This window comes from Mya arenaria, chromosome 13 (assembly GCF_026914265.1).
Source record: "Mya arenaria isolate MELC-2E11 chromosome 13, ASM2691426v1".
In the NCBI taxonomy this organism is placed as follows: Eukaryota; Metazoa; Mollusca; class Bivalvia; order Myida; family Myidae; genus Mya; species Mya arenaria.
In genome coordinates, this window is record NC_069134.1 from 50325541 (window position 1) to 50341118 (window position 15578).

At 35.2% G+C, this 15578-nt stretch overlaps 2 protein-coding genes across 2 annotated transcripts; one reads left to right on the top strand and one right to left on the bottom strand.

Moving 5' to 3' along the window:
- The first annotated feature begins 1107 nt into the window (after positions 1 to 1107).
- LOC128215336 (uncharacterized) lies at positions 1108 to 3665 on the top strand. The gene is made up of 3 exons (XM_052922032.1): positions 1108 to 1524; positions 1865 to 2028; positions 2501 to 3665. The coding sequence occupies exons 1-3, from the start codon at positions 1108 to 1110 to the stop codon at positions 3663 to 3665; spliced, it is 1746 nt and encodes a 581-aa protein (XP_052777992.1).
- Positions 3666 to 5646: 1981 nt separating this feature from the next.
- LOC128215337 (uncharacterized) lies at positions 5647 to 11693 on the bottom strand. Its single transcript, XM_052922033.1, has 7 exons — positions 10991 to 11693; positions 10360 to 10473; positions 9105 to 9354; positions 7068 to 7455; positions 6638 to 6834; positions 6058 to 6419; positions 5647 to 5708 (listed from the first exon to the last, which is right to left on the bottom strand). Exons 1-7 carry the CDS (start codon positions 11691 to 11693, stop codon positions 5647 to 5649), a joined length of 2076 nt encoding a protein of 691 aa, XP_052777993.1.
- Positions 11694 to 15578: the final 3885 nt, after the last annotated feature.

The window sequence follows — 15578 nt, forward strand, 5'->3', positions numbered from 1 at the left end:
AAGGTGGTATTGATTAGGCTAGGCTTGTTTTGTGGTAAAACTTTTTTTTTTATTCAAATTTATATTACAGTATATGTTGTGCAGAAGAACATCAATATGTACATTTCTTGAAGAAAAAAAGGACATTTGAGCATTTCACAATAAATTTTTCATAATCATTGGATAATTATATAATATGAAAAAATATGAAATATGTAGAACATAGTTTATCATAGTTTGTTCTGTGTTTTTTATATAAGAAAAGAGAATTATGAACACAAAAAGGAAAGGATTTGGGCACGTAATTATTAAGACTGATCAAATATTAGAACGGATGTAAAACCATTTATTTTCATGCTGTTTCATTTTATCATTTATCAAGGCAATTTCTTTCTCTATGTTATGTCTAATTATCATACTGAGTAAATTGAGGCGTTGTTTTTCTATACTTTGAACCAAAGATGTAGAATTTCATCAGCACAATTAAGAAATTAGTAATCGCTGTGTGTTTTTCATTGCTGACTATTCCGAAGCTGATATTTTTAATGTTAAATTTATATTAATATGATTATCTTTTAAGAATTGGTTTAGTCTACTCCATAGCGGTTGTATTTTCGGGTTTTGAGGTAAAACTTAAGTTCTCGAGTTCGGACCATCTGCTGTCTAGTCCCTTTAAAGTTTGTGTGGTTATGAATCAGCCGCCTGTGCTGAGTAAGGGACAATGCTAGTGTATTTGCAGTCATGGGTTTGATTCCCACATCAGGCGTACTTACCCGTAAGATTTACCAACCTATGAACATCAACATTCGGTTGGCAGGGTATAGTTTACTTACGTATTCGTTAGTATAAAATGGGTGATGGGGGTAGTACTTCACCATTAAATCGGATTTTTTGACACTTGGTTAGGCAAAAATGAAATACTGTAGTCAATAACATAGAAGTTTTTACCTAGACAATTTGATCAAACAGGATAATTATTAAAATGTGTGGTGTGTGTTGTGGTGGTGGTGGGGGGGGGGGGGGGCGGTAGTTATCCATTATATTGTCCTTTCCGATAACTTGGTTACTTCCCCTGATTTCTAAGGGAGGCTACTCCATTTCCTACTTCCGGGGAATACATTTTGCAAGATGGCCGACGTAGACAATGAGATCACTGGGGCGTGTATGAATAACAATGAGTTGACACCATTTAAGGTCGTCGATTTGAAAAGATACCTTGCGAACCGGAAATTGAATGTATCAGGTCTTAAATGCGAATTGATTGAGAGGATAAAAGGCGCATATAGACTTTCTATAACTGACAAACGCGTGCTGGAGGAGAGAGATCGGGAAGAAAGAGAGAGAAGAGCAACCGAACGCTTTATCCTCCCATGTGGCGAGGGTCTTCCACCGCCATCAACACTGAAGGCATGGAAGTCCACTATTGATCTGTTTCCTGCTGTAGAGGAAAAGGATATATACAACTACATTGTACTGAAAAGAGACTCGAAACGTCAATTGAAGGCGAGGACTTATTATGTGGACGGACATGTACAGAAAGTTGAGGTATGTCAAATAGTGAGTTTATAATAAGTCTGAGGCTGTTTTTTCTGCCATGTTTACTTCATCTAGTTATATAATTAGCTCAAGGGGACTATTTTGACTTGGACATAAAAATAATTTGGTGTGAAAAATGTACTCAACATTTTTATGTAGGCGGGGCTAGCCACAATTAAGGGGGGTGTGGTGGATGCAAGCACATGTATGTGTCGAACCACACTGACTATATACTTATCTTAATTTTAAAAAAAATAATGTATTTTGTACAATTTTCATATGTTCTATGATGTATGTTGTTTATTTATTGTCATTTAAATTAAAATATTATTTATAATTTATTCTTCAGGTCCATCTCATAAGCGAAGAGTGCAGCCACTGTTATGTTCAAGCTTCCGTGCTGCCATCATTTCCAACTGCAGACAAAAGAAAGTCACCAGAGTACCAACCCTGGATCCTTCTGTCGAAAGTGACTGGCTGCATACACTCCGCGTTCTGCAACTGTCCAGCTGGGTAAGTTGAATTAATTTGTGATAAATCAAAGTCTCTGATCTGCATTGATGAAAGGTGTCAAACCCACACACGCTAGGCTATTTTGTCAGTATTATCAAATACTTAAACTTGGGGCATTCTTCAAACTATTTCATATCTTCTTATCAAACTTGGTACACTTGTTACAAGAGACAAAAAAGCACATGTTATAACTGTCATAATTTTGGCTTTCATGGTTAGCTGAGTTTTGCTATTTTTTTCTGAATGAAAGAACAGGCGAGCTTATGTATTGATTCAATGAACTCCCTTCACCGTGTTGGTGTTTACTTATGGCACTGTTTGTGTTTTGTATGTTCATGGCCTACCAGGAAATACTAAGTGTAAAATACTGTGTATTCACCTCCATTTTCAAACTTTAATGTTTTGGAATATACATGTAAGTATAACAAGTAAAAAGGCACACATGTAAATGAATTTTTTTATTTTCATCTAGTGAAGGTGAATGCTGCAACCATATTGGTGCCCTGCTGTATGGACTTGAAGACCTGACGCGTAAAAAAACCCTTGCTCCAACATCCAAACCCTGTGCCTGGAACAACTTCAGCATGCTGTCTGCACCACGGAAACGTAAGCTGTCGCCTAGGAAATCTGAAGATCTTATGTTCTCAAAGAAGAAACTGTACAACGTGTCAGTACGTAAAGTTTCTGTAAACAAAAACCATGAACTGAACTCTATCAATGGATGCACTGTTAACATTGACAGATTTAGGCAGAAACTGGTTGGTTCGAAGTTGAATGTAGGCTGGTTAAAAAACTTTGAAATTGAAACAACTGAAAATGAACCAGATCTCCCTGTGTTACATTCTGTGCCATTCAACTACCATGATAGTGTAAACTTGAGGGACAGTTCTAGTAAGACAGTGTTTTTGGATCATTTTGACTCTTTGAAGCAAAGCGCTGAAGAAATTCAATTAACTGAAATCTTAACAAGGGGCCAAAAAAGTGGGAAATGGCAAGAGGCCAGAAAAGAACGCCTAACAGCTTCAAACTTTGGCAGCATCTGTCGTAGGAAAGAATCAACTGAACCTGACGGACTCCTGCGGCAGATGTTGTATTCCAATTTCACAAGCAAGTACACAGAATATGGAATTAAACATGAGAAGGCTGCAAAGAGAATGTATGCGAAAGCAATGCAAACTGACCACAAAGGACTAGCAGTTAAAGACAGTGGTCTAGTTGTATGTGCCGACAGACCCTACCTTGGTGCCAGTCCAGATGGGCTTGTGTTCTGTTCACATTGTACAGAAAGTGTTGGTCTGGTTGAGATTAAGTGTCCTGCCTCTAAGAAATGGAGGATGCAAACGCCTGAGGAATGCTGTGAAGACAATGATTTTTTTTGTCAGTTAGAGAATGGCAAGGTGTTACTCAAGGAAACACACAAATATTACTACCAGGTCCAAGGGCAGATGGGAATCACCGGGAGGAAATGGTGTGATTTTGTAGTTTGGACATGTGTAGGTCTTTCTATACAGAGAATTGCATTTTGTGAATCATTTTGGCTGAAAATGTTGTGTCAACTTGACAGATTTTGCCTTGAATCATACATTCCTGAACTGTACGCACAACGTGTTAAAAGGGGAATGAGTCTGTTCAATTGATTTGTACATCGTCTAGTTATGTGTTGTTTATACATGTTCATTTGAATGATCAATAATGGCAATTTATGTGAATATCTTGTTTGCTTTCAGTTATTTTCATAACTATATTCAAAATGAAACTCCAAAATGACTGTATTGTTACTATAATTTGAAACCATGAATAAAAAAGTTGTAAATCTAAATTTTGGGCAGTATTTTGAAAGTATGTGTACTTTTGTCAACATATTGTGATTATGCGATGCTGTAAATCTACTTTAATTATTTCCTTGTTTTATGTTTGACCTTTTCTACTTTTCCTTTCCATTTATCTAGTTTTCAGGGATGTATTTCTGAGCTTAATAAATGGACATATGTTTAACCTTTCAAGTGTGTTATTATTGCATTTTGTGTGCAGGATAGTGATAGCGTTTATATTGCCATTGTTTAAAGAAGTAGCTGAGTTTTACTCTAAAACAATTGAAGATGTTCAATTGAATATTGGTTTGCATGTAGCTACTGCACGGCCCATAACTCAAGACTGTCGAGTTGTTCTCCTTTTCTGACTTGCTAATTAAAAACAACAAATGAGTGTTACTTTCTTATGTTTGCAGGGTGCAAAACTTAAAGGGGCTATACACCGTGTGATGAAATATCGAAAAAAAAAGAAACTTGTCAAAAACTGACATAAACTTGGTATCAATGTGTACAATGCATTGAAACTAACTAACTGAAGTACCACATACCGTAGTATACAATTAATTTATTTTCGCATTATTTTTTCCATATTTCTCCATTAATTTTTTTTTACTGGGTATGTATACCTAGTAGAATTCATTCTTATGCGTGATTTGCTAGTTGATGATATCATGGGATATAACCAAGTAAGGTATATTAGCTTAAGCATTCATATGGTTTCGGATAAGCCTTCGTAGCAAAGTGGATACAACACTGGACAGCTATTTTGGTGACACTAGTTCAATCCATAGCTCAATTTTCTTTTACATTTTGGTATTTCTTTACCATTATCATATCAGAAGAGTAAAACATTTTATTAAATAATTTGTCCGGAGATTTGTTACAGAAAAAAACTTTATTGGTGCCAATCTGGTGTACAGTCCCTTTAAACATTGGGACATATTTAGCATGGGGCTAGTTTTTTTAATCTAATGTATCTTAAAGTTAACATTTGTCGGGCATTTCAGTTTGATCTATGGCACTCTTGCCTATTCTTATTTCCACTTAGTTCAATTATGAAACTGATATGAAAATGGTTCATACTGAAAAATCCTTTAAGCAATTCAATACTAATGATTTGAAGTACGTGGTAGATCAATTACACATGGCAAATAAAAAAAAACTCATTTCAGAGCCAAACTTAATAAGTGATCTTTGACTTTTATTCTTAGAAATGTTACAAATAATAAAACCACAAAATACAAAGCAGATGTTTCACAAACAAAAAATTATATCAATAAATTGATCAGTTAATGCATACATGTTTCAAATCAAATCTTGAAATCCATTCACATGAGCATATTTCCTTATCCATTTTTGTCAAACCTGAATCAAATGTGTAATCTCATATGTTATCATATAACTTGCTCGAAAAAATGATTTTAAAACAAAATTGTAATTTCATTGTTCTAGTTAGAAGTATACAAGTTTTTATCCCTAAATCTAATGCTTGATATATACAAACGCTTTCATTGACACATGAGTTATTATTGAACAAGTGGTGGCCATAGATTTGTCAAATATGTGCATATTTTGAACACTTTAGAAATTCTCCTTGACTGTGTTATAGGAATATTGCCATGCAATATTCGAAAGTTCTTGATTCTCTCCATTTGCCTTTCAACATGTATTCGTAAACTTGCAATATCTTTTGTAAGGAGAACCTCACGTTTAGAGAATTGTTTTCCTTTCTGTTTAAATGGTGGAATAATGAGATGAATGCCTCTTGGAGTAGTAAGGTCTGTAATAGTGAAACCCTTATCAACCATTATGGCGTCTCCTTCTTCAAGCAAGTCCAAGAGTCCACATTTTTCTGTGAGTTTCTTGTCACTGGTACAGCCCACCCAACAGTCAGAAACAAAAGTTACAACACCATTTGGGCTTATACCCACCAAAATCTTATGAGTCATGTGAGACTTGTAATCACTGTACATTAAACTTTTCAAAGAAAGAGAACTGGATGTTTCACTGTAAATTTCAGTGCAGTCGATAATAATTCTAGTGTTAGAATATTTCTCTTTAAATTGTTCAGGCATGTTATTTTTCACTACCTCACGAGATGGCCATTGAACAAGAAAGGATAATTGTACATGTAAATAGTTGATCCATCTTTCAACAATGTCACTACATTGTGAAGTGGATATGCAAAACCTAGTACCTAGATCTTCAAATAACAGACCTAGACGTAGGCGCATCAGCACCATGAAAAATTCATCCAGAACACTTAGAGTTCTTGGCCGTCCTCCATCTGAATCTTTATAGTTAAGTTTCCGCCTTGATGTCCGCACTTCAGCTTCATCCTTGATTTCATCAAACAAAGCTTCAAACACAACTCGATTAGGGATTCCGGTGTAAAAACTGACCAAATCGTCATTGTATTTTACGTCATCATATGTGAGCATAGGTAGCTGACATTGTACACCAAAGTCTCTAGTAGAATGTTCTGTTTGTGAACTGAAGTCTGCTGTTTTTCCCAGGAAACTTTCTTCAGTTTGTACTTCCATCACTGCACAGTTGTTCTCAGTCTGTGTGTCACAACATCTGAAACATATACAAATTGATCATGTACCCATTTACCACATCTTACATGTACAGTCTGGTAACCCTAACCAAATGTTTGTTTTTTTGGCCTTAAACATTTACAAACACTTAAATTTTCCTATTTTTGTTAAAGAATGAAGAAAAATGATCAGAAGTAATTAACTTATCAGATCGATTTCATAGCACAAGAAGCAATATATATATATATTGAACAATACCTAAAGGACTGATTCTGTGGCTGTAGTACTGGTCCCATGCAGTAATCATGCAGGTGGACAGAGGTATCAATGGCATGCCCGGAAGGGGATACAAATGACAGTTGTGGCTGTATACTATCATCATTTGACAGTTCTAGGTCTAAATCGTCATTGACCGTATCACCATCATCATCATCACCTACGTCTTCATCAAGGAGCTGAAATTGCAAATGAAACTGTATAAGATAAATGTTTTAGTACAAAATCTGCCAGGCTATATGGTACACATTTTTCCAGGCTGTATTTGAAAACAATTCTTTAATCATTTCTTAAATTACAAAATTTACAAATAAGTGCTGTGACATTGTTTTTAAGCACCGTTGATATAACATAATTCATTTTGAGGTGCATGTAAGGAAGAACTTAAACTAATATAAGAAATAAAAAATACCGTTGGCTGGAAGGTTTTGGTAGCACCAGTCTCAGTTGGAAACATAGATGGAAGTGTATGCTGGAATGAAGGTCCTCTGAAGCCAACAAAATGCTCACTACACAATCGTCTGTGTTCATTCCACTGGAACGATCTCATGACCGTTTTACATCGCTGCACCCACACACGTTTTAAACGTTTGTTCTGAGGAAAACGGTGCAATGACACTTTTCTCCCATCAATAACCTTTCCTCTGTAAATTCCTTTACAAATACAACAGTACTTAGGGGTTTTCCTGCCCGTTTTCTTTATTAGTTTTGAATCTTTACTTTCCATTTTCACTTGTTGCTGTTTACTTCCTGGTTTGTGTAGTCCCCGGAAGTAAATTTCCGCTTTTTGCGCATGCCCACTTGAAGAGTATTCAGGGAAAGATAATCGAGTTATCGGAAAGGACAATAAACGAAAGTCTGTAACTCTTCGTATTTCCAAAATAAAATCAGCTAGGCAATAAATAAACTGGAAGATCATTGACGGTGACACGGCCATTACATAACTAGATTTTACGACGTCTGTATATCGACGATACCGACGGCTACATACACCTAATTAAAATCTTGAGGTTTTTTGTTTTTTTTTTATTAAAATCGCATTTTACTACATTATTTTGGAAACAGGTTTGTCGAAGTGTTTGATGAAACTAATGACCTCATCATATTTCGGAAATGAAACAAATGCGGGGCTCTTTAAGCTGCATAGACTGTCCTTTGTTTCATTTAAAATGCTGCTGTAAATGAAAAGTTATCTTTGATTAAAGTCTTCATTTTCAGCAAAGATTTGCCTTCCGACGTAGCATATTTAACGTAGTTTATCACGTGATATACACACACTGGGAAACTACGCATACTCAACTCATCGTCGAATATTTAAACCGGGACTGCTATTTTCATACTACCAATGTATTTCAAGCATTCGAAAAATCTGTCTGCCGGAATGTATTGCACTTTATACATGTATACATATAAATGAACCTGTTGTTTTTAGATTTGTCACCAACACATGAAACATTCGTATCTAAAAGATATCATTTTATGACAATCAAGTGCGTCAAAAAAACTAAACCATATAGTTATTTATCATTTCACACTGAAATGATTACCTTGAATACTGAAAAAATCGTGTTTAATTATGTTCAGCAAATTTAAAACCATGTATGCATATACGACACAAACTGAAAAACGTGTATATATAAGAAAAAATTTGATTTGATATCATGCGCATGATAACATTTTTCCTCTTACGTCATATTAACGGAAGCACGTAAGATTAGGACGTCAGACTTTTCAACTGCATACGTAACACGTGATTTGAATGCATAACGTGTGTGTGTGTGTGTGTTGGAATAAAACCAGTATGCATCGCGTATCGATGTCTAAAGAAGAAACGGCATGTAGAAATAAGGAATGACACCTTACAAAGATGTAGACAAGGGCACCGTGTGGACCAACACAATTCCACGACGGCAACAAAGATTATCGCAGTGGAAAATGACGGAGACAAATGGAAAAAAAACTCGTGAGGTGGCGGCAGATGCCGGGTGCAATAAGTTTACAGCTTAACGAATACTGAAAAGCGATTTACCAATGTCATTTGCTAGTGCATGCTGCATACCATGTATTTTGGCCATTGATGTCAAACGAGCGCGCAAAAATAATTCAAGGAATATTTTCGCCCAACACCACGGAGATCAAACTTTCCTTTATCATATAATTACTTCCGAGTATACCTTGGTACACAACTACTAGCCGATAGTTTTCCACCGAAAATGGAAAGGTTGTTGAATCTATTGGAACGGTCATGTGTACTATATTTCTGTTCATATAGTTAAGACTGGGCAAAGCGTCAATGGAGAAGACCCTTCTAAGGTATTTTATAAGATAAATCATCAATACAACACATATAACAGTGTATATACAATTTCAACGCATGCTTAAGTTTGTACACATTGATAGGCGCCTACACCTAAAACGACTTCACCAGTAGGAACTTTGTTTGTAATACCCTCCGATGTCTTCGCAATTCAGTGATGTCTCTAGATTATTAAAGCGATTCCTTAACTCCTTAGTCCAATGTCCGTGCTTCATTTCCCGTGGGTCAACAGTACTGTCATAACTTGAATATAAGTTTCGCGATCTGCCTTGACGGCGACTAGTCTCTATATCGCTGACATGGACGTCTGAGGTGTAATATGAAGGTAAACGATCATTGCCGCTATCATCAGAATTTTCGGAAAGGTATCTTCTCCTTGACCCTGCAAAAGAAAAATGTACTGTATTGTTAAACAAAAACAGATAAAACAACAAAGGCATCCATATCATAACACGGCACAAATGTTTATATTGCTTAGTTATTACATTATAACCTCTTTTTGCAGTTCGTTTCAATGGATAGGTTTACTTGTTTAAAAGTGACACACTCTCCCAAATGCATGAAAAATTATTTTGTCACTATCAACTTAAAAAACTTCGGTACAAACAACCCGGTCTTCTTGCATACAAATTTAAACTAATTGGATATTTGCCTAATTTTATAGCCCCCAAAACACAAAGGTATGCTTTGTTAGAATTTACCTCATGAAATTTCATCTCAATACATTTTATATACCTCTTAAGATAAAGTAGGTAGAACAAGGCAAATCAACTCAACTTGTCAAATTACGTTTCCTTCATCAGTAAAAAAACAACATTTTATAAAACATGTAAATATTGATATTTTTTTCATACATACCTTAATGAGATTTTAGATAAAACAATATGAAGTTTAAACAACCATAACTGTTTACTGAATATGTTTTACATATTTGGTAATTTCCAAGTTGAGATCATGGTAACCCTTACCCTAATCATAAACACTGTTGTTTACGTCATAATTGTAACATTTGCGTTGTCATAGTATCATTTTCTAACTTAATTTAGAAGTGTTCTTGATGAAAATACGATTTCTAGGAAAACCCTTTTAGCTTATTTATAATCTTTGGTATCAGGAAGCAATTCGTCTACTGGGGTTTTATTATCAGGAAGCAATTCGTCTACTGGGGTTTTATTCATGTAATATACATTTTTCTATAGAGTTTGTGAAACTTTAACGCGTTTTGTAAAAGTCTCCATATTATAAAGGGGATGCTATATCATATGCTATCATATGCTATTTTAAAACTTAATTATGATATTTTGCTGTTAAAGACTTCCATAAATTTACGGCCAAATGAGGAATGTTAATCACAACGTATCTATATGCTATATGGTAAGCCATTTACCATTTGTGACATCAAGGGGTAATTCGTCCATCTCAGCGTGTATAATTGTGTTTTGTCCTGTTGCCATTGTGTAGCCGGCGCTCTTCTCTTCTAAAGATTTTTCAAAGCAATCGCCTGGAAACATAATTCAGTCATGTGTACACAAATTGCACCTATTTTGATATTAGAAAAAGAACGGAAAGTTAAAATATATCCTTTACCTCAACCTAAATTTGTAAAAGAATGATTTTATTCAGGTAATACTGGTATTTGTGTTTCTAAGACTTTTGAGGAATAAAAGACTCTGAAGTCAACAATTATCATTAGTGTCATAAACATATAGGGGAAATCATGTACTATTTGTGGACTTCGAAGGTAATTGGTTCCTCTCAGCGTGTATGTGCTGTTGCCATGGCTTTGCCGGCCTTGTTTTGTTGATGTAAAGAATGTGGAAGGCCAATGCATTTGTCTGACAATAAAATTCAGATGTTTATATACAAAGTATACAATTTGTTAAACCTGTGTTTCCTAACATATGCATTGCCTTTCAAAACAACACCTATAAATTGAAAACCAACTGATGCTATTCACATATTGCTTTCAAGAATACCTAATTATACATATTTTCCACTCTGAAAATATTCATGTTTACCTTGTGCTTTTAGGGCATCAACGACTTCTTCTTTCACAATACCAAGGCCGGTTTTGGAAGCCATAAGGCTCTCTGTTGCCAAGTCCTTTCGAAATCTGTATTGATGAATGCTATTCTGCTTGTTGATGCCAGAAAGAGTAGCCTCTGTTACTTCCAGATTCTTTTCGGCCTGTTTTGCCTCTATAAATAGCTTGATTGGTTTGTTCTCTTGTGCTTCAAGGTTATTCTTGATTTCTACTACCTTAGCCTTGAGGTCGTCACATTTTGACACCAGGTTGTCCAGCATTGCTTCATCTCTATTTTTCATCTGTTCTATGATCTTTAGAAGTGATTTTTCCCTTTCGTCGAAATAGTGGTTGACCTCATCTCGACATTTTCTTAGTTTAGAAACCTCTCCTTCACTCATCTCTTCTATTAACTTCATATTCTTCTTTACGTCAGACGCACAGTCACTAATGTCTTTAAATAACTTAGCGATTGCTTTATCGATGTCTTTATACTTTGGATCATCCTTGAAGGTATTGGATATATCTGAGATAATATCAACATGGCATGATCGATGGCTCTGAACTACACAGTGTCCGCAATTCAAAATCTGGTGTGTTTGGCAGAAGTATTTTATTAATTCTTCTGGATGAATCTCACAAGGCTCTGCGCACTCATTGTCATTTTTATCTTTCTTGTCCCTCGTTGAGGGTGGCATATTTGACTTGTCAAGAAGGGCATGTGATCTAGCTATTTTAAGTTTCTTGTGCACACGTGAACAGTTTGAGCAGAGGAACTCTTTACATACAGTACAGTATGTCTCAGCAGGAAGGGTGTCCCCATCCTGGGAGCAGGGCTGACAGTAGGTTTTGTCCCAGGGGGATGCCTCTAGCTATAGTTTCCTTCCGGGAACCTCCATTATCCTGATGATCCGAATTTAATAATTATGAAATTATCATGTTATGTTCGTATTTCTAAGCAATATTTGGTTTGCTTTGATTGGCATGTGCTCACTATAATAGATGTTGTTGCATTTTTATGCAACCTGAATGTTTAATAATTAAGCTTTGAGTTGGGTTGAGTTGACGAGTATTGCCTTCCTTACATCATTGAAAGAAATTAGGAAGATTGAAACAGGGGACTCATATTTTAGTGCTGCATTTTTTGAAATTTAAAATTTAAAAATTCCACACGAGTTAAGAGACGTTATAACATTTAAACCAGTAATACTTTTATCTTATGTGGAGTGTTTTTGACAGATATATTGCAACAATTAATACCGTTTTGTACACGTTAGTCAACGACTGATACTCATAGGTGCTGGTTAAACAAAAACACACAAAAAAACCCGGAAAAGCCTTGAACGAATAACCTTTGGTCTTGATTAATCTGTTTATTGTATCTACTTAAAGTCGATGATAACATTATAGATACTGATATCAGTTTGGGACATGCCATTGACGATATATCCACCGATAGCGTAAACAATCAAGAATTCGGCGTTAACCTCATCAAAGAGGTTATCACAGAAACAAGAAACAAGGATGCCCAAAGACGCTTAAACAGCATACAACATTTATCCAAGAGTCAAAACAAGTTACGGTTCTTGTTTCCATACCTACTTAAATTCTTTGGGCGTATGTTTACATAAAATCTACTGAAGTAAAGGTCATGATTTAAAGCTGAAGTTGCACACATTTTCATACATTACAAAAACATATTTCCACTGTCAAATTGCATCAGATAATATACAGGGAATCCAACGTGAATTATTTTGCGGAATCTTAAGTGAGGGAAATATGCGACGGGGCACAAAATGTTGGATTGATTGAGCATTTTAGTGTGTTTGAAGGATATTTTGACCTGGTAGGTATATTTATATTACTTGTATCGCAATAGGATTATGCCTACCCGCAGGCCAGACGTATATTGCGATAAAAGTGATATAAACTTACTAACCAGGTAAAAAAATCCTTTAAACACACCAAAATAATCAAACAATCCGCCATTTTGTTCCATGTCCCTCTATTAAGAATCCGTAAAAAATAATTACGTAAGACCTCCTGATAAAGAAAAGAAATAGTAGGTACTCGAACTTGAGATCCCGGTTGAACATGATGTTATCTTTAAAAGAAATCTAGCTTATATTAACATTTTTAATATTTTACGTTTTTAAAGATGAAGTAAAGTAGTTCACATTATCTTTTATTATGATGTTGGAATGTCAAATATCATAGTATGTAAGGAATATAAATACATAAACAATAACGTAATACATGATTAAAACAAGTCTTACCTTGTCTCCTGATAACTTATTAATTCATTCAATTACAAAGTTAAACACTATCATAAAATTGTGCATGTGATGTATGTTACTATACTAAATGTTTAAATTATGTAATATTTGTGTCCCCTTAAAGCTCTACAGCTAGATAAAAAGTATCAAACGATAATTCCTTAGGAATTAGTTTTTTACCTTATGATAAATACAAAGTGGTATTGTATTCGGAACTTTAAAAAGAGGACACTGAAAACATGGTTTAAATGAATATGATTTTTAAAGTTTTATCTTTGTCGAGCCACCTTATCGGAAACCGACATGAATATTAGCTCGCTATCTATTTAGTGATCTCTAACCTATACACAAAGTTGAAATAATGTAGGATTTGCGTCCCCATAGATATGTTACTATGATATCATTCGACCTTAACAAAAGAATATACGTAGTTAGTTTCATACCCTACGATGAATGAAAATGGGTATTGTGTTCTACAACATTTCTTAGTCTAGTTTCATTTTTAGAATGCTACGTGCAGGGCATAATTGCTTTGTTTTATTATGTGCAGAATCACGAGCTCGCTTTCTTCGCCAATTTGTCAGAACGACGCACGATCACCTCAATGTCAACAATGTACATGCGTTGCTACATGGTGAGTATTTGTTTTGATACTGTTAAATTGGATAATGTACCAACCTAACTTTGAAACATTATAGAATATAAAATATATATTAAGCAACTACATGTATGTAGACTTTAAGTATACAATAATAATTGATGCATTTAAACCGGGATATTCGTTTAACTATATCAAATAAATGGCTAGAAAAGGGACACAACAAACTAAACTAGTGCAGTACAGACAACGTCGGTTAAACAACCCTGAATTGAAACCGGTCACTAGTTTTCATTTTCCCATAGGCTCGAAATTCATCATAGCATTTTTTTTTAAATCTGAATTGTACATACGTGTATATCATCGACTAAAACTTGGAGTGTTTTTTTTTTATTCTATGACTCAAGGAAGCTATCATATTCAAAAATAAAAGCGGTCTAGTGAAATAGGTGCCCGCCTCTCATTCCAGTCGTCGTGGATTCGATCTTTACAATGGGAACGTTTTCCTTGTCTCTTAAGAAGAACACCAATACCTTCAAGCCAGGAAACAGAATTGAAATTTATTCATAACATCGTCAATTTGTCTTCACAATCGAGTTAAAATATGTAAGTTTAAAGCAATTTAATACGACGAACACGTCTGTACTCTGTCTGAGGCTTTGAGCAAATAAACAGTAATTTAACTAAATTGTCTCATTTAACTAAGCGATGGTGCAAAGTTTGACATGCTGTATGTCATTGTTTCGAAGGAAGTGTGGTAATTTGTCTTGGTGAAATTGTTTAGAAAGATTCATGACCAGAAAGAAGTAGGCTTGCGATTTCAAGATTTTTTTCATTTTTGTTGTTGTCGGTTGACGCCTTTCGCCTGATTTTCTCATGGCGACCGAGTTGTGGACAAATAAGACTTTTTAAATAAATATTATTTTCGCGAGAGTACGCCCTTCACAGACGCGGACTGGGATGAACATATAATAGTGTTTATAAATATCTGGCCTAAGTTAAAATTGTATTATATGAGGTGCTTATCTTATGAATTATTTAGTAGGTGATATACAATGCCAGACTTCAACAGCAATCAGGTCCAGTAAGAGCCTTCCACAATCAAAATGCGTAGGTGGGTGGGGAAGGCCAATAAATAAAATGTTTGAATAGCTAATGCTTACCTCAGTTTTGAGGAGCATTTTTTTTCAGGAGAAGAACACACATACTTTGCAACATAGTTTGGGGTAGACCAAATTTTACGAAAGAAGATTTTGGTTTTGTCAACAATACTAATATTTTTATGCCAAAATGTTCCAGACTAACCAATCAACAATGTCATGTGGGTTCTTGATGATATAATTTCAAATAAAAGATATACTCAAAGATAAATTATGCAAAATAATGGATTAAATTCATCTCCTGATTACAAAATGCAAATATATTTCTTAAAGGCATGTTTGGCATAAAAATACCCTGCTGTGCATCTCCTGCTAGTTGCACTGATGTCACAGTAGGGGCCATTTAGGGTCCATTTTTATTGGACGGTGCCCCTCAGGGCCCGTCCTAAGTAGGCACATCAGCCGAGCAAACTACAAGCCAAAGAACGCCAGTGCGCTCAGTAAATAGTTCTCATCATTTTTTTGAATACACAGCTGATTTAAAGTGGCTGTTACATAGTTTTTTTCCTAAAATGTCTGGGCGAATAGTGAGAGAAGTGGGTCATGTAT

Excerpts from the sequence above, each read along its gene's own strand:
- LOC128215336 (XM_052922032.1), top strand. The coding sequence starts at position 1,108 with ATGGCCGACGTAGACAATGAGATCACTGGGGCGTGTATGAATAACAAT. Across the intron at positions 1,525-1,864 it reads GACATGTACAGAAAGTTGAG|GTCCATCTCATAAGCGAAGA; the intron begins GTATGTCAAATA and ends TTTATTCTTCAG. Across the intron at positions 2,029-2,500 it reads TTCTGCAACTGTCCAGCTGG|TGAAGGTGAATGCTGCAACC; the intron begins GTAAGTTGAATT and ends ATTTTCATCTAG.
- LOC128215337 (XM_052922033.1), bottom strand. The coding sequence starts at position 11,693 with ATGCCACCCTCAACGAGGGACAAGAAAGATAAAAATGACAATGAGTGC. Across the intron at positions 10,474-10,990 it reads TGATGCCCTAAAAGCACAAG|GCGATTGCTTTGAAAAATCT; the intron begins GTAAACATGAAT and ends TTATGTTTCCAG. Across the intron at positions 6,835-7,067 it reads CCAAAACCTTCCAGCCAACG|CTCCTTGATGAAGACGTAGG; the intron begins GTATTTTTTATT and ends TTGCAATTTCAG.